Below are 21,789 nucleotides of genomic sequence, written 5' to 3'. Positions count from 1 at the left end.
TGCATCCTCTAGTTTTGCTGCTCAGTGCTGACTGCATGCTCTTGTTTGAGAGGTCCTAGCGGCCACCTGCTGCTCCCCTTCCAATTTGCTACCACAGCATCTCAACCCCCCAAAAAGAAAACAAGGTTGCGCTCCTCTCAGGCATTTGCTTAAAGTCGCAGCTCTGTGTGTGTGTGTGTGTGTGTGTGTGTGTGAGAGAGAGAGAGAGAGAGAGAGAGAGAGAGAGAGAGTACTTGCAATACAGGAATAAGTCGAAAGCCCCTTGACATTCTGAAAGTTCTTTTAAACCACTAACCTGCAGAACATTGAAGAGATTAAGCTTCCTTCGAAGCAATGGCCTGCAGAACATCTCTCTCTCTCTCTCTCTCTCTCTCTCTCTCTCAGAGGAGCGTAAGATGGCAGAATTAAGAGAATGCTATTGTCATTACGGTGGTGGTCGCTTAGAGGAGTTGGGGCTTTGAATTGCTCCTGTGAATGACGAAAAAACCCAGCCCAAGCCAAGCTAGCCTACTACGAAACTGTTCAAAGAGAGAAGTTCTCGACTGAGAACCCAACCTTCCCGATCGCCTCGTCACTAATTGACATCTCGCTAGGGAGGTGGGATCAATGGCCCACTTTAGGCGTCGCGAGGTAGGTGCAATCCGGACCATCCGATTGATGTTTGAACTAGGTGTGTGCATCACATCGAATTTGGTGTGAACTCGACGTGAACAAAGTGTGAGCTTGGGAGGGTCCGTACACCACACCAAATTTGGTGTGAACTTGGTGTGAACTAGATGTAAACTTGTCCGCAATGTTTTGATCTATAAACTTATTACACACATATCTTTCAACGAATGCGCGATAGCCTAGTGGTTAGAAGCAATTCCGTGGGGGAGAGGGTAGCGGGTTCAAGTATCGGATCCGAAAAAGTGAGAATCGGATTCCCTAAGCAATCCAACGGTCACAATCAACCGGTGATCGTGAGCCATTGATCCCACCTCCCAAAAGGCGATGTCAATTAGTAACGAGAAACTGATACAAACGTCCTTATGGACGCACAAGGTCGCCTAGTCGCCTTTGAACCCATGATCTGGGTCACGGGAGAACAAAGACTCAACCAACCAAGCTAGCTCCTCAAAGATCTATCTGACAAGTTTTGAATTCAACACCCGGTTTCATCTCGATTCAACATCTTGGCACCTCCTTTCTCCACGTGGCATAGGTTTTCAAACAACAATCATCTACTTTTTTTCATTGGCAAGCATTTAACATGCTTTTTTGTTTGACTTGCTTTTGATACTACAACTCTCTCAAGCTTCGGCACACAGTAACTCCTCCACTCACAGATAATTTATTTTCCACGATGGCGAGCGAGACACACAGGTCCTTTTCTCAATTTTTTGGTTTTGGCTGTATCATTTCTAAAGTAGTGTTACTTTAGTCATCGTTGCACTACACTGAACAACTTTGGCGTTCAACATTGGAGTTGGGCAAGTTCGCACGCTCTCATGATGCAAGAAACTCTCTCTCTCTCTCTCTCTCTCTCTCTCTCTCTCTCTCACACACACACACACACACACACACACACACACACAAACACAATTTCTTTTTTTGTGTTGATGAAGTGTGATGTTTTCATGCGAATGGAAGGCCTCTTTTTTCAGATGCACTCTCTTGTACCTTGAAGGCATGTCACAAGCGGTAGCAACTCCTCCACACACACAATTCCTTTTCTCAATTTTCTTCTCTCTCTCTCTCTCTCTCTCTCTCTATATATATATATATATATATATATATCCCTAGTGTGGGATTGGAAGGAGGGATACACACATACTGCCTATAAATACTTGTTTGTTACCACATGGGTAGATGCACCAATTTTTCGAGGAACTGTCTTGGTCCATATGATACCGCTCTTAAAATTGCCCCCATTAAACAAAAATTGGAAAGCCTAAAAGAGGCTTAGGGAGTTATCATCACATGCATGTCTAAAAATGTGTGGAAGGGCCATCATTTATTAGCGCGAGGAACAATTTTTTCCACCACTTGGCAGATATGCCCTGCGCTTATTGTTGGGTTCCAAGCCCGTGGGAACATCTCCTAGAGCATGCAGATGAACGGCACTCTTTGTTTTTAGAAGCTTTGCATGGAAAGGTTTTAGCTTGCCACAAAGCTCATGTTTCTGCAATACGTCTTGATGAGTACCATCCCAATGTTTTCACTAACACATTTAAACATAAAGCATGTTCATAGCTTGCAAATGGTGTGCTTCAAAAAATAACAATTTTAGCAACTATTTTTCTTTTGTTCACAGTCAAAAGAAACCACATGTAAAGTTGAACACTCTTCAACAATATTTTTCTTTTGCTCAAATAGATTACACTTATAGTCAAAAGTTAACTAAGGGCATCTTATGCTTTGTTGAGGGTGACATGTTTGGCATAAACATCACATCATGTTTTTCCAGCAGTTGGTGGGACAAACAATCTCATCAAGAATTCTCACACCCACAGTAGTGTCTTGCACGATGCAAGCTTCAAGTTACATGATCACATGTGGTACAAGAAACCCAAACCCTTCCTTGCCATATACATGCTCACCACATCTTGCTAGTAACATACTCCAAAATAAAATAAAATTCCAATGCACAAATCCACAAGGCTTAAACAAAATGTCGATGCACAGAGCCACAATCCAATGGTCATATCCTTTTATCAACTTGCTTAAAGACACCAAGTCCAATGCGAGATCCATGTTGGAGAAATGTTGCTATAAACACGCTCAAAGAGACAACATTCAAATGCCAACTAGTGAGCAATGTCCATTGGCAAGTGCAAAAAATAGACAACTATCAAAACATCTTTAGACCATGCTGATCATACAATAGCATTGAATCATCTTTTTCACAAACATACATAACAATGATACCATGTCAAAAAGGACAATGAAAAAGCAATAAATATAAGTAACTAATCCACATAAATGCTTATATTGTAAATTCTTCTTCTTTAAATGTCATGGATGCTCTAAAAAATATTAGCCTCATCGTTTATTAGTAGAGATCTCCTGAGGTAGTATGATATAAACAATTGAAAAAATGCAAAGACACTTTGTAGCTAAAACGTGTGGGCTTGTACCATATTGAAGCTCTCCATAAAATACAAGTCACATTTATAAAATACTTAACATAAGTAACTAACCCACTTTATAAAGTACATGTATCATATGGCATCTTTCATTGAATTCCATGGAGGTTTCACAGAACAAAACATTTTGTCATTATAAGTAGAGGTCTTTTGAGGTAGTATGACATAAGCCATCAGCAAAACGCAACAAAACTCTATAGCCAAAACTCTTGCACCTGCACCATATTCACCATAAGATGAAAACTAATGTTAATTAAGAAGCTAAAGCTTACAAGTTTTAGATTTTACAAAAGGACATAATTATGAAAAGGACATGAAGAAAAAACATATACCTCAAAATTCACACTTGCCTATTATCCATCCCCATTCATCCTAGAAAAAAAACTCAAGCATGTCAGGATGACTTTGAGCATATAATAGAATTTAACTAAAAAAAGGCATGCAAAAAAAATCAAATTACCTTTCACATTCTTCAAATAATCATTAAAGACCTTATAATCATTAGCATCAAGCACATGTTTTTTTGTTGTGGCATCATAATTCAAGTGCACTTTAGCAATTATGGAATCTAAAGATACCGCTTGATTGTCCACTAAATCATATGTATAGCTTCTTCTACCCTTGGCCACTTGATACCGTAAGAGATGAACCTCCACATTAGGAGGTCGATCTAGAAGATCAAAAGGACCACGAGTCTCTTTGAAACCACCTCCTAGATTCCTTCTCATGCTCACGACTCTTCCCAAGTACCATGTCCCTTTGCTTACTCCTTGACTAGTACTTGCAAATCGACCTCGTTTTTTCTCCTTTGCATTGTCTTCCATTGTTGTCTTCTCAAACAAAACAACACAAAATCTGATCCAATTACAAAACATATGTGTGTATCTAATTGAGTCTTCTTTTCCAATGAGAAAAGAACTTTTGTTTTTACCCTTGTGAGCATATCCTTTGACAGTGTAGGATTCCCATTTAAATGGCTTATAAGAGTGCTTTTGCATATGGTCTTTGAATCAATCAAAACAAGAGACGAGATTCCTTTCAGTCCACTCTCCTCTTCATCGATAAGGCAATCCAATGTATGGTGGAGTTCACTTTCAGCCATGGTAATGTTCTCATCCTCGGTATGCCCATGAATTTGAGTGAATGAGTCCTCTTCATTGTCATTGTCAACATCAGCAACACTAAGAAGATAGGAGAGATTACACGTTGTCCATGCATCATTACACCAATCTTTATGTTGCATACCTAGTGTTGAACACAACATCTTCACTTTCGATAAAGCCTCTTTGAGAGCGCTAATCATATGTCCATCACTATGCACACTACTATAATCATTGAGATTGACTAATGACACACCTGCTAAATGATTCATCTGAAACTAGATATTCTCTTGCTTTGCATGAGCCATAGGAAAAACAAGAGATGATCTTGCTTGCATTTCAGCAATCCTATTTAGAGCACTTGTGCTACTCAACAAATCATAACCATCATAGCATCTCTTGTTTCTTATCATGCCTCCCACCTTGCTGAAGAAGTTCTCACAAGAATCAGAACCTGTGGAAGAAAGAGGAACGTGCAAGTGGCCATACTTATCCCTAAAAGTCTTTATCAATAGGATGACAAAATGGCAAGACAATTGAATGTCCAAAAAGGTTTCTCTGCTTATAAAATTTTGCTTCAAAGATTATGCTTCATGATTCATAATCCACATGCACCATAGTCTAATCACAATGGAATATTATATAAGTATTTAAGCATGAGAGTTACTCCTTGATACTAATCAAAGCTCTAACATGTGAAAATACAAAGGTACAAAATAAGATTGATGATGTAGGTACCTGAAAAAGAAAGACACACTCCCATCTGCTTTGACCTGATTAAATAAGTTGAGAGAAGGAGATAAAAAGATATCAATGTATGATGTGACTATTGATAGGTACATCTCTGTAGCAAGTGTTCGCTCCCGGCGAATAGTGGATTGGGTCTGCAACAAGCTTAAGCAATTTTGAACATTGCGGCTTGCTATTCTTTGTGTGGACCTCCAATTTTGCCGATCTTTTCTTTCAATGTCACCTTGTTGAAGACCATGCTCCTCAACCTTGAAAGTTTGATATACAAGAGCTACATGATTTAAAGTAGCCAAGTCCTGGCCAAGTACTAATCTTTGAGTTGCATTATCAAGAGGATTAATCAATTTCTTTCCATTGTGAATGAAATCCGAATCATCCAAACCAGAAATAGATCCATCAATCTCAACGGAAGTTGTGAAAGGCCAAGGTTGCCATTGAGAATCCATTGCCTAGAGATGATGTATAATCCTCTAGAATAAGCTCCAGAGTCTCCATCAGAAGCATGGCCAATTAAGGGACCCACAATGCTTCTCACAAATTTATTCCAATAGAGGGAGATTCCCATCCATTTCTCTTTGATAAACAAAGAATCAAACTTGTTGCATGTCAATTGAACTAAAACAATTGAACTAAAGCAATCAATCAAGGGATTCGCTATGAAGACTCTTGCATAATGTGCAATCACACTATTTTGAAAAGAGCCAATAATCACGATGTAAACCTCCTCGCCATTTCCAACAAGTACCACAAAGTTTGGATTGTTAAAATGGTTTTCCTTTTTGGCACAAAATTCGAATAGATGATCATCCCGTGTTACCCAACGAATCGTTCTTTTGACAATGATCTTCAGCAACAATTACTGGCACACTTCCATACAAAGTCCATTTTTTTCCATGTGAGAAGTGTAAGTTTCAGCTAAATGCTTGAATATATCCTCTCTAAGGCTTGTTCGATAATAATAAAGAGCTTTTCGAGTAGCCTGCATGGTGGTTGACAAATTTGCATCTTTCTCACAAATTTATTCCAATAGAGGGAGATTCCCATCCATTGCTCTTTGATAAACAAAGAATCAAACTTGTTGCATGTCAATTGAACTAAAACAATTGAACTAAAGCAATCAATCAAGGGATTCGCTATGAAGACTCTTGCATAATGTGCAATCACACTATTTTGAAAAGAGCCAATAATCACGATGTAAACCTCCTCTCCATTTCCAACAAGTACCACAAAGTTTGGATTGTTAAAATGGTTTTCCTTTTTGGCACAAAATTCGAGTAGATGATCATCCCGTGTTACCCAACGAATCGTTCTTTTGACAATGATCTTCAGCAACAATTACTGGCACACTTCCATACAAAGTCCATTTTTTTCCATGTGAGAAGTGTAAGTTTCAGCTAAATGCTTGAATATATCCTCTCTAAGGCTTGTTCGATAATAATAAAGAGCTTTTCGAGTAGCCTGCATGGTGGTTGACAAATTTGGATCTTCAAGATTCAAGGAAATAAAATTATGCAACCGAGTACCTCCCGAAATCTTTATAGCCTCAAAGAGATTCTTTGTTGTTTCTGAGTACCGCCTTCTTGCATTTTCTCTTGCTATGTTTTGAGAAATATTCACGAGAAAGTTCCATAAGGCCTCTTTCCCTTCAAAAAGGCCATACTTATGAGCATTGACTATGTCATGGCAAAACTTCTTCACATCTCCTCTTTTCATTGAGCTTCAATGTGCTTTCTTGAAGACTTTGAACCTTGACAAGGCTACAACTCTTGTTTTGGTGAACCAAACTTGCCTTTTAAGTTTCCTAACCATATTTCCCTTAGCTCTTGCAATCTGTAAAATTTCTGAGTGGGCCATGAAATCCAATCTTCTTCCATCGCCGGTCAAGAGCCTCTCTTTTCCATTGCTTTGTCTTCTGGATACAAACACATGCAAAAGTATTGCTCTTTGGGGATTGTAATGCACTTTGTACATTGAAAGTTTTCAAAGGGAACCCCATGAGGATTTACTAGTGTGCAATCTTTATGAAGAAATGTCCCTCGGATACACACAAGCACCTCTTTAAACAAAAATGTGGCCATCGTAGTTGGCTCACAATCCCAACAACCACCTCCTTTGTAGTCATCCAAGAAAGGTTTCAAATCAAACATCTTATCTTCAACCTTATAAGTGTCTTGCCAAAATCCCCAACAAAGAGTGGGTAGCAAATAATTTTTTTCATATTGTTCATAGACACATTAAGTATACAATTGAAAGAGTGGTGGTAATGTGTGTGCTAGTCTCCACCCAACTGTGCTATCTTATAGCCTCCCCCTAGCGTCCACACTATCCAGCCGTGTCGGTGGCCTTGCCCATAGGACCCATGTCCTTACATTACCCCCCCCCCCCCCCCCCCCCCTTCTTGGAGAATCGTTTTCGTCCTCGAAAATGAACGTAGGAAAACGTTTCTTAAGTGTGGAGACATTCTCCCATGTAGAACCTTCTTCAAGTCTATCTAACCATTTTACCAACACCTGTCGTCTGACATGATGTCTAGTGCGAAGCTCATGAGAATCCAAAATCTTTTCGGGCTCATGAGGAATGCTTGGCGGTGCGATAAGGTCAACCAACACACCTGTGTCAATGACATTATCATTCTGTCCTAGCTGTTTTCGTAAACGGCTAACATGAAAAACAGGATGAACTCGTGAGTGCTCTGGAAGAGCTAACTTATAGGCCACTTGACCTATACGTTTGAGAATGGTAAACGGTCCACAATAGTGTGGTGAAATTTTAGCAACTTTTCCCGTCTTCAAACTTTCTGAATGCTCTGGAACTTTGAGAAAAACCTTGTCTCCTTCTTCGAAAGTAGCAACACATCGATGCTCATCTGCGTACTTCTTATATCGATCTTGAGCTTGCTTAACATTCTATCGAGCAACTCGAAGCATGTCAAAATAGTCTTGGAGAAAATGCTTTGCTTGTTATATCTTCTCCTTAGCCAACCCCACCGTAACGGGTGATCTAAGTTGAAATCCATACAAAAGCATAAATGGACTAAACCCTGTAGTCACATGCTTTGAACTATTATAAGCAAATTCCAATATAGGTAAGTAGTCTTCCCAATTGGTTTGCTTCTTGCTAACGTACTCTCGTAGCATATCCTCTAGCACTTGATTAACTCTTTCTGTTTGACCATCCGTTTCTGGATGATCAGTTGTACATAGATTAAGTTTAGTTTCCAACTTTTGGAACACAGCTCTCCAGAAGTGATTATCGAACTTTCGATCTCTGTCACTAATGATACTAGCTGGAAGACCATAGAGTTTATATATGTGCTCTACAAATAGTCGTGCTAATTTCGGTGTCTTAACCGTAGTCTTAGTGGGAATGAATCGACCCATCTTTGTGAGACGGTCTACAATTACCCAAATGGCATCATGGACACAATTTGTAGTAGGTAGTCCTACTACAAAATCCATAGAGATACTCTCCCACTTACCTTGTGGAATCTCTAAAGGATGTAAAAGGCCACCTACCTTGAGGCGCTCTGCCTTATTAACTTGGCACTGTTGGCAGTTTAGTACGTACTCTTGAACATCATGATGTAAGCCCGGCAAATAAAATTGCCTTCGAACTAAGGCACACGTCTTACGGATACCCGGATGACCAGCACTTGGACTATTGTGACACTCAAATAAGATTTGGTGCCTAGTGTCTGAGTCCTTTGGCACACATACTCTACCTTTGTGGAGTAAGTAGCCATCATCAATGGAAAAATTCTTCCATCGCTTAAGCTCTTCCTGAGTAGGGGTGGAGCTATGTGTGTTGGAGTTTCTATCTGCGCGTGCAGAGACATGTTGATCTGGCTGTTCAGAGACATGTGAGTGTGAGGGATCCCTTTTTAAAATTGCACTCCACACTTTAGCATATGATTGATCTTGTGCACACTTGCCACGTAATGACTCCAAAAATCCACTCTTTAGTTCAGTGAAAGCAATTGAATTAATCTGAGGCATCCGACTTAGTGCACCCGCTACTACATTATATCGCACCTTGCGATATCGTAGCTTACAATCATAATCTTGAAGGATTTCTGCCCATCTAGCTTTACGGCCCTTCAAGCCTGTTTGAGTAGTAAACCCTTTGATACTCTCATGGTCAAAAACTACTTCAAACTAGGCACCATATAAATAGTGTCGCCACTTTTGTAAAGCGTGAATTATGGCATAGAGCTATCTCTCATAGACAGAATAATTCCGTTGAGCTCTATCTACCTTTTTACTTTCAAAGGCTATAGGTCTTCGCTCCTGGAGAAGTACCGCACCAATGGTTTTATCACTAGCATCAGTCTCTACCACAAATGGCTTAAGTGGGTCGACGATTGCTAGGATGGGAGCAATGGCTATAACTACCTTGAGTTGTTCAAATTTGCGTTTTTGGGTTGATTCGTCATAGGAACAGTGATTTTGGCATAGTCACGGATATATTGTCGATAAAATCCAGCCATGCCTAAAAATATTTGAATCTCCTCAACCGTGTTGGGATGTGGCCATCGAAGAATGGTAGCAACCTTGTCAGTGTCCATCTTGATGCCAGAATAAGAGATTACATGACCGAGGTAATGTATCTCTATTTTAAAGAAATCACACTTGCTTTGCTTAGCATACAGCGCGTGAGCTCGTAGCTGTTCAAACACTAATCGGAAGTGTTCTATGTGTTCATCTTCAGTCTTACTGTAAATGAGAATGTCATCAAGGAAAACCGCAACAAATTTTTCAAGATAGGGACGTAAGACACTATCCATGAGTGTCATAAATGTAGCTGGAGCATTGGTTAGAACAAAAGGCATAACCAAAAATTCAAAATGTGCGAACCATGTTCTAAAGGCAGTTTTGGAGATATCTTGCAGTAGAATACGTACCTGGTGGTATCCTAAACGAAGATCTATCTTTGTATAGTATCTTGCCCCATGGAGTTGATCAAACAACTCATCCACTCAAGGTAGAGGATACTTGTTCTTGATGGTCATCGCATTTAATCCGCGATAATCTACGCACATGCGCATAGTACCATCTTTCTTTTTTACCAATAGAATTGGTGATGCCCAAGGCGAAGTGCTAGGTCTAATGAAACCACGAGCAAGGTAGTCAGCTAGCGGACTCTCAACCTCCTTGGCTTCTTTAGCACTCATACGATAAGGTGGTTTACTCACCGGTTTAGTGCTTGGCAAGACTTGTATGCCATGCTGCACATCACGTGTAGGGGGGTAAACCCTGTGGTAAATCACTTGAGAACACATCACTATACTCCATGAGTAAGTGAGTCAGCTTTTGCCGTGCAAAAGGAGAAAGTAAACTAGAGTTATGATGGGATGGAGAATCTTGTAATTCCTGTAATCTTTGTTTTACAATAGTTGCACGTTGCTCTATAGAATTAAAATTGAGAGCACTTTGCTCATTAGATTTGTTTAACACTTTGTTTATCAGTAGAGTTCATTGCACTTTGCATACCATTAGAATTCATTGCACTTTTCTCTTGAGAATTCACAAAACTTGGAGACAAGCAGTAACACAAAAAGACTTCATCTATTAAATTTGCTTTCTGCAAAATAGAAAGCTCAGTTGTACATATAAGAGGTGCAGATGGTATATTTTTCTCACCAAGAAAAAGCACATGTTTACCATTGGCCATAAAGGATAAGGAGTTGTGTTCATAACTAGTGTGCAATGTGTTTCCTAAACCATGCAGCCACTCCCGTCCTAAAACTACATCAGCACGGTCCATGTTCATAACTTGGAAGTCAAGGGTCATCGTATGATCTTGAACAATAAGCTCAACCCCTTGAACTACCGTGTCCCATACTTCTTTATCATTCTCAGACATCTGCTCCACCACATACTTGTGAGAGCAGGGAGTCTGTGTAAGCTTCAATTTCATGACTAGCTTATAGTTCAAGACGTTATGAGTTGCACCTCATCCACTAAAATACGAACACGTTGTCCGTTAATAGTGCCATGTATGCGAATCAAATCATGGGGGCCAAAGGTGGGCTGCCACATTGAAGCAGGCACACAACACTTGTGCTTTTCTTCCATATGAAGAACCTCTACAACACAATATTTAGGAGATGAATCTAATGTGAGGCGTTGCACCGTGTGGATGGCCTTTTCTTTGCCTTGCAAAAGAGGACAATCTTTCTTGTTATGTTGGTCCAAAAGACATCTAAAACACAAATTGTGTTTCTTTGCACGCTCAAAATCAGCAGTGCTGAGAGACCCACGCGGAGTATCTCGTTATTGTTTAGGCTTCTTAGCCTCTTGTGGGCGTGAAGAGGTAGATTGTCTCTTATTCCTCTTGGAACGTGTGGGAGATATACCTCGCCATTGGCTCTTAGCCACATTGCTCTTAGCAAAAGTATTCTTAGAGTAGGGAACATTTCCTTTTTTCTCTTGGTCATCATCATATCTTTGCGCATGACTGAATTTTTTCGGTTGGGTCTTGACATGAAGACGATAGTCTTTGTCAAGACCCCTATTAAAACCCCGTATCTTTTGGAATTCATCCCATGCTAACCAATTCTTATCTTCTTCATTGGAGTCCAAAAACTCTTTGGAGAAAGAATCTTGAAGCGTAGCCCAAGACGGAGGACGAGCATCTATTGGAAATGTCATCCACCACTTATAGGCCTTGCCTTTAAGAGATAGACTTGTTTCCACAGCCGTCTTTATATCCGGGGTGTGTCTCAATCTATGAATATCACTCCATTTGTGTAAGAACGTATTGACCACATCCTTGTTGCAATCACGCTCTTCTCCGTGAAACTCAGGAATGGTGATATTCTTAAATAATGCATTGCTACCTTCTGCATCTTCTGCAGCACTTGTCTCTTGGACTCCTTGGGTCGTGCAAGCTTGGTTCCCTTGAATCGTGCCACTTGTGTCTCCTTGAGTCGTCTGTGAATTCATAAATTTCACAAGTAACTCCATAAGATTGGTAACATTTGCATTGAGTGCAGAGAAGTTGCTTTCAAGTACGCTTTGGTGATGTTCCAAAGTCTTGAAAGAAGCCATATCTACAAGCATTGTCCCTTTCAAAGGTGGAAACTTCAAGCAAGGCTTCATCCAGCTTCTCCTTTTTTTTAGACTTAATGTCCACTTTTGAGAGCTCCGCCGTTTTATTGTCGTGCTTTTTGCCCACTCCAAGGTGGCACCGATGAGCCATTGTGTTGATGTGTGAGTGTAGAAAGTTAGAAATTGTATCATGCCTTTCTTGCTCGTATGGATTTTCACATTCAACACACCACCAAGTTGGAACATAGATTTCCCATCCTTATCTTTTGACATCAACTCAAATCTATCATGGTGCTCCATGGCTTTAAGTTTCTCTTTAGCAACCTTGACATCTCCTTCCCACTTTCTAACCTCCTTTGTAAAGGCTAAAGTGCTCTTTAGCATCTTGTGCGAGGTGATAGCCACATCTTTACACATAGGAATGTCATCATTACCAACACTAGGTATTTGGTAATGTATATGAGGATCATTGCTAGAGCTCAAGGTAGGTGGATCATTGCTTAAACCCATGGAATCCACTTGTGGATGCTTGCATGCATTACTTTTCGCTTTTTCCCGAATTGTCACCTCCTCCACTTCAACTTCCCACTCTCCTCTTGTGATGGTGCTAAAGGAAGCATTTTGGACCCTCCCAAAAACATAAAGTCATCACAAAATATCTTGTCACAAGCAATTTTTGCTCTTAAGTCTTTGTAAGTACCTCCAAACTTTAGAAGAACAAAGCCTAAAGTTGTGTCTTGGTCTAAACTACCCTCATTCAAATGCACGACAATTTCCTTTCTTGCCATGGGTAGCTCAAAGTATTCTGGAATATATATATATCTAAATAAACAAAACAAAACAAACAAATTAACAAGTTACTCATTCTAAAAAATTGTAGTACTTTTTAACAAAAGTTCAAGTGCACCTTAAAACCTAAACATTCACTATGGCATGATATTATCACACACACACACACACACATGGTGATAGGAGAGAGAGAGAGAGAGAGAGAGAGAGAGAGAGAGAGAGAGAGAGAGAGAGGACTATCCCACGGTGCAAACATGAAGCAAGGATGAGAGAGAAATTGGTTGTGTTACTCTATCACCTAAGTGATTGCATGCTTGCTCTCAATTGGACATGTGCACATATGGATGATGTCTCTTGAGCATACTTACAATTTTGACGTAGAAGAGAGCTCTTTCATTTGCATTAGTGGATGTCGACACTAAAAAGGAGCTCAAAGATTTCATATATTAAACCCTAAACCTCCATTCACTTTATACACATAGAGATATCTTCAAAACAAATCCCAATACCATGCGCTTCACCAAGTCAAGAGTCGCTATGTAACTTAGTTCAAATCTACTAGGGCTCTTCATAAGTACAAAGCCGTTTTGCTAAACGAGATGGATTGGCATACTCATTATGTAGCGCATCAATGATAAAACATGTTTCCACCTCCATAAGCTATCATAGATATATTTTCAAAACAAAGTCCAAGTCCATGCGCTTGACCAAGCCAAGAGTCGCTATGTAACTTAGTTCAAATCTACCAAGTCTTTTCATAAGTACAAAGTCTTTTTGCTGGAACGAGACAGATTATCATACTCATTCTATAGCGCATCAATGATAAAGGCATGTTTCTACCTCCATAGTGGGTCATTTTGTGATATTTGATTAGGCCTAACTTCTCTTTTGCCAACACTATTTTTAAATTTCCATCCCAATCAACCAGATTGTCAAGAAATATATTTTGCATATTTTAAACTTTTTCCCCCTTAGAAAATAAGTTATATCTTATTTCTAGTCATAACACTTTTATCTGCGCGAGCGTGTTACCATATACATGTGGTAGTGATATGTGTGAACACACTAGGACCGTCGGGGCATTTTTTCCCTCCTTAGGAGGTTTTTTCTCCCTTGCATTGTATATACGCCCATTCATTCTAGGGCTATCTATCTTTCCATTGCACACTAAGTAACACACTCTCTATTGTGTGCCTTGAGCTTCCTTCGTCTTCTCCAAGCTGTGTGCGTTTCTTTGCAACCCTAATTCCAACAATTGGTATCAAAGCAAGTGTCGTCCTCCCGGGCTCAATTCGCAGCAGCTCTAGCACACGCCTCCTCACTTTCTCTGATTTTTGTGAGCTTTGGCGAGCGTTCGGATTTCTTATTCGGGCTCATTTCGGCCTCCGTTTCCACTACAGGCAGGTTTCTGTCAGTGCCGTTTTCCACATAACAGGTGCCTTACAGTCTTCTACGGTTTGTGCTATATAGAACGTGTTGTTCTCGCTTTGTTTCTCCTCTTTTTGGGCATTTTTCACATCAGGTGCAGCATTTACCATGGCTGACAACAATATAGATGTGTTCAAGATGTTTGTTGTCGAGGACAGGTTCGATGGGGACAATTACCCTATGTGAGCTTACATGATGCAACATGTTCTTGTGTCAAAGGGCATCTAGAATATTGTGCAGGGCATTGTTGTACGTCCTGGTTTTGAGGATGTAGGCGATGTTGAGGATGTGCCAGGTCTTGGTGCAAGGATTACTGGTATTACAGTTGTTTTGCCTACAATAGAACAATCTCGTTGGGATGTAAAGGATGCGCAGGCTCATGCATTGATTGCATTGTCTGTGAAGCGCACCATTGTTCCTCACATTCGTTCAGCGAAATGTGCAAAACAGGCTTGGGATATTTTGGCTGGTCTTTATGCAAGTTGCAATGAGGCTAAAATTGCTTTGCAACGTAAACAGCTGCAGTCCAAGATTATGCATGAGGAAGATGATATGGACACTTTCCTTGCTGGTGTCAAGGATATCAATGAGCAACTTATTTCTGCAGGTGATGTCATTTAAGAAAGTTCCCTTGTGTAGACTGTTCTTGATGCCTTACCAGATTCTTACCAGACTTTTGCTAGTACTTGGAGACTTATGACCTAAGGAAACCCTGAAACTAAGTTTGAGCATTATGCACATTGTTGTTGGAAGAGTCACTTTCCAGAAAAAATAGGACTAGACAACGTGCACTTGAACAAGTTTTTATTGCTTCTCAAAGAAAGAGTGGTAACATCAATGCAGCCACTTCTTATGGTTCTGCTACAAGTGGCAAAACTTTTGTTCCCAATGCTTCTACTGGCAGCACTTCGTCTGGCAATTCCGGTGATAAGGGCAAAAAGAAGATGCGTTATCATTATTGTAAATCTAATGATCACTTGATCAAGTAGTGTACTAAGTTGAAGGCCAAAGAGGCTAAGAAGAAAGAGGGTGGTTCCACTACAAATGCAGCCATTGTTGAGTCTTCTATGAAAGGAGACTGTGATGCTGATGTTGATGCAGAATGGGCTTTTAGTGCAGAGTGCACTTACAATCCTGTTGTCCATGATGCATGCATGTCAGTTGCTGCATATTCACATATGTGGTATTTCGATTGTGGTGATACAAAGCAGATTACCTCACATCATGAATTGTTCACCTCTGTCGAGTCTGTTTTTCATGGGAATTCAGTCACTTGTGCCAACAATGCCTCTTATCCGGTTCAGGGAGTTGGAAAGATTGTGCTTACTGCTGCAAATGGTAGTTCTTTCACACTTGTTGAAGCACTTTATGTACCTGGGATCAAGAAGAATCTTTTGTCTGTATCTGCACTTGCTAGACATGGACTTGTAGTCAAATTTGTGGATGACAGATGTACAGTTCATGATCTCATTTTGGTGATGAAATTGTTGCATCTGGGCTTTTGTGCCATGGGCTGTATAAGCTCACTTTGTATGACAAGTGTGGACAAAATTTTGCAAATGCAATGCAGATTCAAGGGCTATTTCAAATGTAAAACTTTGGCATGCACATTTTGGTCATCTGAATTTTGTTAGTTTGCTGCCTTTGCAGAAATCTGATATGGTTGCTTCTTTGCCGCCTCTTGAAGCACCTGTCAAACATGTTTGTGAAGGCTGTATTTTGGGTAAGATGCAATGTTCGAAGTTTCCAAAGGATGGTTCGATTAGGGCCACATGCAGGTTGCAGGTTGTGCATAGTGATGTTTGTGGGCCTATGCAAACTCCGTCCTTGAGCAATTACCTTTACTTTGTGACTTTCATTGATGATTACTCTAGGCATGCATGGATATTTTCGTTTAAAGTGAAGTCCGAAGTTTTTATGTGCTTCAAACAATTTCTGGCTATGGCTGAAAATGTCTCGAAATGTACTATGGACACCCTCCGTTCCGATCGAGGGGGGGAGTATATGTCTCATGAATTTAATGCAATTCTCGCTAGTCGTGGGATAAAACACCAATGTACAGTGCCTTATACACCTCAACAAAATGGTGTTGCTGAGAGAGGAAAAACGGGTCACTTACACAAATGGCACGATGTATGGTCAAAAGTCAAGCTTTGCCGCATTCTTTTTGGCTTAAGGCCATCATGTGTGCCACTTATGTACTAAACAGGTGTCCTACAAAAGCTTTGCAGTCTAGTACTCCATATGAAGTATGCCATGATAGAAAGCCTTCTATTGAGCACCTACGTGTTTTTGGATGTTTGGCATATGCTTTGGTGCCACAAACACAGCGAAGAAAATTGGATGGTAAGGCTGTCAAATGTATTTTTGTTGGTTAGAGTGTTGAAAGCAAAGGTTACAGGTTGTATCATCCGCAAACAAAGCGTATTCTCGTTTCATGGGATGTCGTGTTTGTGGAAGATTCTGTTCAGCCCTTGCTATCATGTACTAGAGACAGTAGTGTAATCTCAAAGGACATTTATGACACTGTTGCCTCCTTTCAGTGGTGGAAATACGAAAGTAAATTCCAATGAGGCAAATGTATAGCCTATGGGGGTTTCTGAAAATGTTACAGATCAGCCTATTACTGATGCAGATGCACATGATGTACTTGATGAGAAAAGGGCTGAAAATGAGCAGGCTAGAGGTATGCCAAAATGGTTGGTGCATACATTGCGTGACAATAAATTGGATGCACCTTCGTCTAGTCGTACTCGTTTAAGCTCTCGCCATGCATCTTATGCATCAGATTGTTATGCTTTGGCTGTGTCTAGCTTACATGATGTTGAGGAACCTCTCTCTTTGATGGAGCACAGAATTCAGAAAATTGGATGGCTGCCATGCAATCAGAATATGATTCACTTATATTGCCTCCTGGCAAAAAGACCATTGGTACGAAACGCAATGGGTTTACAAGTTGAAACGCAAGCCGGATGGTGAGATCAATTGCCATAAGGCTCGACTTGTTGCAAAGGGTTATGCACAACAAAAAGGCATAGATTATGAAGAGAATTTTGCTCCCACTTGTCGTATGACTACTGTGTGTTTTTTATGTACATTGGTAGCTCATTTTGGTTGGGATGTACATCAATCAGACATTGTTACTGCTTTCTTGAATGGTGACATATTTGAGGAAGTTTATGTAACATAGCCTTGCGGTTTTGCCAAGAAAGGACAAGAGGACAAAGTGTGCAGATGTAAGAAGGCTTTGTATGGGTTGAAGCAATCTCCTCGTGCTTGGTATGAGAAAGCTGACACTCATTTGGTCAAACAAGGTTTTCGTAAGAGTCCAACAGAAAGCACATTGTATGTAAAGCGTGAGAGTGATGTACTTCTCATTGTGGTTCTTTATGTAGATGATTTGTTGATCATTGGACCAAATGAGAGACATATTGTTGAATTTAAGGCTGATTTGAATGCTACTTTCAAGATGAAAGATTTGGGGGTGTTGCATCACTACTTGGGCATACAGGTTAAGCAGTGTGACGGCGGTATTGCCTTGTGTCAAAAAAGTTACATAGAGACATTGCTATGTAAGTTTGGACTTGAGGATTTCAAACCTATTGCCACTCCTATGGAAACAGGTTTGAAGTTGAGTCTACATGATACTGGCGATCCTGCTGATGTCACTCTCTACCAAACTGTTGTTAGATGCCTCATTTATGTATGCAACACGAGGCCGGATATTCAGTTTGCAGTCTCATAGGTCAGCAAATTTATGCATAGCCCAGGGTCTAAGAATTGGCAGGCTGTCAAGAGGATTTTTTGCTACCTTAGTGGCACTTTACATCTTGGCTTGTTTTATCCCAAGGGGGGATCATTGCCGCCACACTTACATGCTTTTTCGAACTCAGATTGGGATGGTTGTTTTGACATGAGAGTGTCCGCAAGTGGTTTTTGTTTCATGCTTTGCAGTTCATGTATATCATGGTTGAGCAAGAAGCAACCTATTGTGGCCACTTTGAGTTGTGAGGCGGAGTACAGGGCAGTCTTCACATCTACGGTTGAGTGTGTATGGCTCAGATGCCTTATGGCTGATTTGGGTGCTGGACAGGACATTGCCAACACTATCTACATTGATAGTCAGAGCGCATTGGCAGTTGCGAGGAACCCAGTTTTTCATGCTCGCACAAAGCACATTGAGGTGCATTATCACTATGTCAGGGAGAGGCTCTCAACAGGAGAGGTCAGCTTGGCTTATGTGCCAACACAGGACAACCTTGTAGATCTTTTCACAAAGGCATTGTCTTGTGAGAAGCTCGAAGCTTTCCGCAAAGCTTTGGGCTTACTCCCCTTTGTGGACTGATCATGTCCTCAGGACATGGCACTTCCCTTTACTCATGTGTCAGCTCTCGTTCACCGCATACTCCAGGGGGGATTTGTTACCATATACATGTGGGACCGCCGGGGCATTTTTTCCCTCCTTAGGAGGTTTTTTCCCTTGTGCATTGTATATACGCCCATTCATTCTAGGGCTATCTATCTTTCCATTGCACACTAAGTAACATAGTCTCTATTGTGTGCCTTGAGCTTCCTTCGTCTTGTCCAAGCTATGTGTGTTTCTCTGCAACCCTAATTCCAACAGAGTGTTGCAGAAGATCTTGGGAATATTGTGATGCTAGATCTTCTCGCAGCTCACGAGAAAATGTTCTTAAAAATAAAGCTTCTTATTCATTTTTTTGAATCCCAGTGGACAAGTAATTTTGAAGAGACATTTTGTAAGTATTTCGTTCCGTGGGTACACTTGTCAAAATATTTTTAATCTGCTATCCACGTATAAAAAGCAATATATAATTATAGGTATCCGTTGATTTGAACTAGCAACCAAAGAACAATTTTAAAAAAAGTACGGATTTAGAATATTAGCATCTTTAACAATCAAAATATTAGCAATTATAATAACACAAAGCCATTAGCACCTTTTGTGCAGGCATCCTGTAGATCCACATGGCAATAGATCCCTTCATCTTGTTCCGTGTGTCTTATGGACGTGAGAGAGAGTAGCCTTTTTCACAAGTGTGCTCTCAATTTGAACCAGGGATTCATAAGAGACCCAGACAAATGAGTTCATTCCATGCCACCAAATTTTGTATGTTTAGGTTATAGGAGCTTGGTTATGATGTTTTCAACCTACCTATCAAGTCTCACTTGATTTGGATATGATTTGACCAACAAACAATCATTTTCTCTATTTCAGTGACAACCCTAGAAAAACATTACTTTCTACGAAATTTTTTATCTTTCTTATACGAGGAATCATTGCAAAATTACCAAAGAGGCCAAAGAAGTACCGAAGGACGGTTTGTTGAAAAGAAAAAGATGCAAACAAGTAGCATGCTTTGTACTTGAGGAACCATGAGCATTTTTTTCACTTGTATCATTTACAATATTATTGATGGACAGTCTACTGTTTTTGGGTCATGGTTTTTGCCAGACATTCAAACTTCATGCCCACTTCATGCTTCAAGACAAATTAATAAACAAGAAAGCAAAAAATAAATCTTTGTCACTAAGGGTGCAAAATTAGCTAGAACAAACATGGGTAACATCCTCTCATTTTGTCGCATGTACAATCCAAGAGCAAATCAACTACCACAAAGACTACATGTTAAAATCTTGAAAGCTATGAAAACTTTAAAAATGAAGCCAAATCATTAGTGAGGAGAGATCCCTCACCTCTTATGTTGCTAACATTTTGCGAGAAGCTATCAACATTTTGATGGTCGAGAACAAGTACCTACATAACCAAACAAACATGATTTTATTATGTTGTATACAACAAATTCTTCTCAAATTGCATAAACTTCATCTTAAATAACATTCGCAAACACAACAACAAAAACTGCAGCAACCTTCAACTTGTATAGGTCACACTGCTTCCGTGGAAGGTAAGAGCCAAGAAGCATTGAGGCTTATGATGCGGGCAATGTCAAGGAAAGGAGTTCTGCTAGTTTTGAACAAAGATCTAAAGTGAGCACAATACATAGCAAACAATCACCACAACATAATGTGACATCATGGGAGGCCTCTCCCACTTTCAAGATCACAAGGCAACAACTACAAAAGGATAAGGAAGAGCTGGTGAGCCTAGAGACGATGTGGAGAAGGGGGATGCTTGATACTAGGATACTTGAAGGGAAGCTTCCCATTACGGTTGATGAGAGCCAAGGACAGTATGAGAGTGTTTCTATTGCTTTCTCAAGGATCTTGCAGATAGACGATGCCCTTAGTTCTCTGGGTGCCGATGGGGTTCACTTTCGTATTGCATGTATCATTGAGAGCTACGTTGCTCTTGCAGATTGGGAGGCATTGGAATTGTGGCTACATGAGATACAAACTTTTGAGTGAAACATGCAAGTAAGGCTTATACAGGGGCTTTGACAACAGCTGAACATGACATGAATTCTACACATGCATTGGCTTGCTTTGACACTTGAGATGTGCAAGGAGCTTGGGATCATAGTATCAACTCATAGCTACGAGGAGGTGATTGATGCAATAATGAAGTCTGTAGCTTTGATACGTCCCAACATGGGGAAGGCATCGTTTGCTTATGAAGAAGAAGAGGAGGAAAATTTCAATGCCGTAGGAACCTATCCCAGGAAATCTTTGATGAGGTTCAAACTCAATACTATCATCATCATCGGACATCATTTTCATGATATTCACCATATTAAAAAACTTTCATGTGAACAAGCTCTTAACATAGTTAAAAGCGTTATTTCGGAAATAAAATTTGAGAGAATTAAAAAAAGTAATGCATGCTGGCTTTGACGTCAGCGAGGACGTGAATGTATTTGTTTGCTTTGGATGCTCAGTCCACTGTAGTTGGTACTCGACATGACCGCACTTTGCACTGTCTCTAGTGCGCCCAAGGCCTCTGGCCTCCAAACCTGACTCAACCCTCTTCAAGAACGTTGTCCTCAGGTTCCCCAAGGCCTGCAACCTCTGTCGGATGTGCCTAGTTTAGGTGCGAATGTGTCCAAGTGGGGAACCATCATTTGGGCATCTATGAAATGGAGCAAAGTATCTCCAGAAACAGTTCCCTCCTTTGAGCCTTCCCCTCCTCTCGTCGTCGCCATCACAAACAATGAGATGTATGCTCTCACACACACATATCCATTTGAATTTTACTCATTGAAAGAAGAGAGAGCCAAAACTATAGCGAGTGGCCGAGCCATGCATGGCCTCGGTGCAGTTTGTGATGTATCTGCCGCTCACCATGCAGCCAAGTAAGTTAAACCCATAGAGAGAGAGAGAGAGAGAGAGAGAGAGAGAGAGAGAGAGAGAGAGAGAGAGAGAGAGAGAGAGAGAGATCAAACTTTCTCTTTGATGACTATTTCAGATGGCGTTTGCCAAGAACCTAGGCACAACACAAAAGATTTACTGCTCCAGGTTTACTCTATTTTGTTGCTTATCGACGATTGATATAGCTCAGCTTTCCTCACAAAATTAGACATAAGTATGTCTGCAACAATGTGGTAGAAAAAGTCTATGGCGGATTGG

At 40.4% G+C, this 21,789-nt stretch overlaps 1 protein-coding gene across 2 annotated transcripts in view; it reads right to left on the bottom strand.

Annotated features, from left to right (window-relative positions):
* Window positions 1-582, bottom strand: part of SDHAF2 (succinate dehydrogenase assembly factor) — a 34,939-nt gene extending 34,357 nt beyond the window's left edge. The window contains exons 1-2 of one of the 2 annotated variants that reach the window (XM_086514926.1): window positions 429-582; window positions 234-295 (exon numbers count right to left, since the gene is read on the bottom strand). In XM_086514926.1, coding sequence (XP_086371052.1) covers window positions 234-269 — 36 coding nt within the window. In that variant the 5' untranslated portion in view covers window positions 270-295; window positions 429-582. Of the gene's footprint in view, window positions 1-233 lie in introns of both variants that reach the window. The other variant, XM_086514924.1, reaches the window with a different exon arrangement.
* Between the last annotated feature and the right edge of the window lie 21,207 nt (window positions 583-21,789).

This window comes from Adiantum capillus-veneris, chromosome 6 (genome assembly GCF_014529385.1).
Source record: "Adiantum capillus-veneris isolate H3 chromosome 6, ASM1452938v2, whole genome shotgun sequence".
In the NCBI taxonomy this organism is placed as follows: domain Eukaryota; kingdom Viridiplantae; phylum Streptophyta; class Polypodiopsida; order Polypodiales; family Pteridaceae; genus Adiantum; species Adiantum capillus-veneris.
This window is presented reverse-complemented; position numbering and strand designations above follow the sequence as displayed.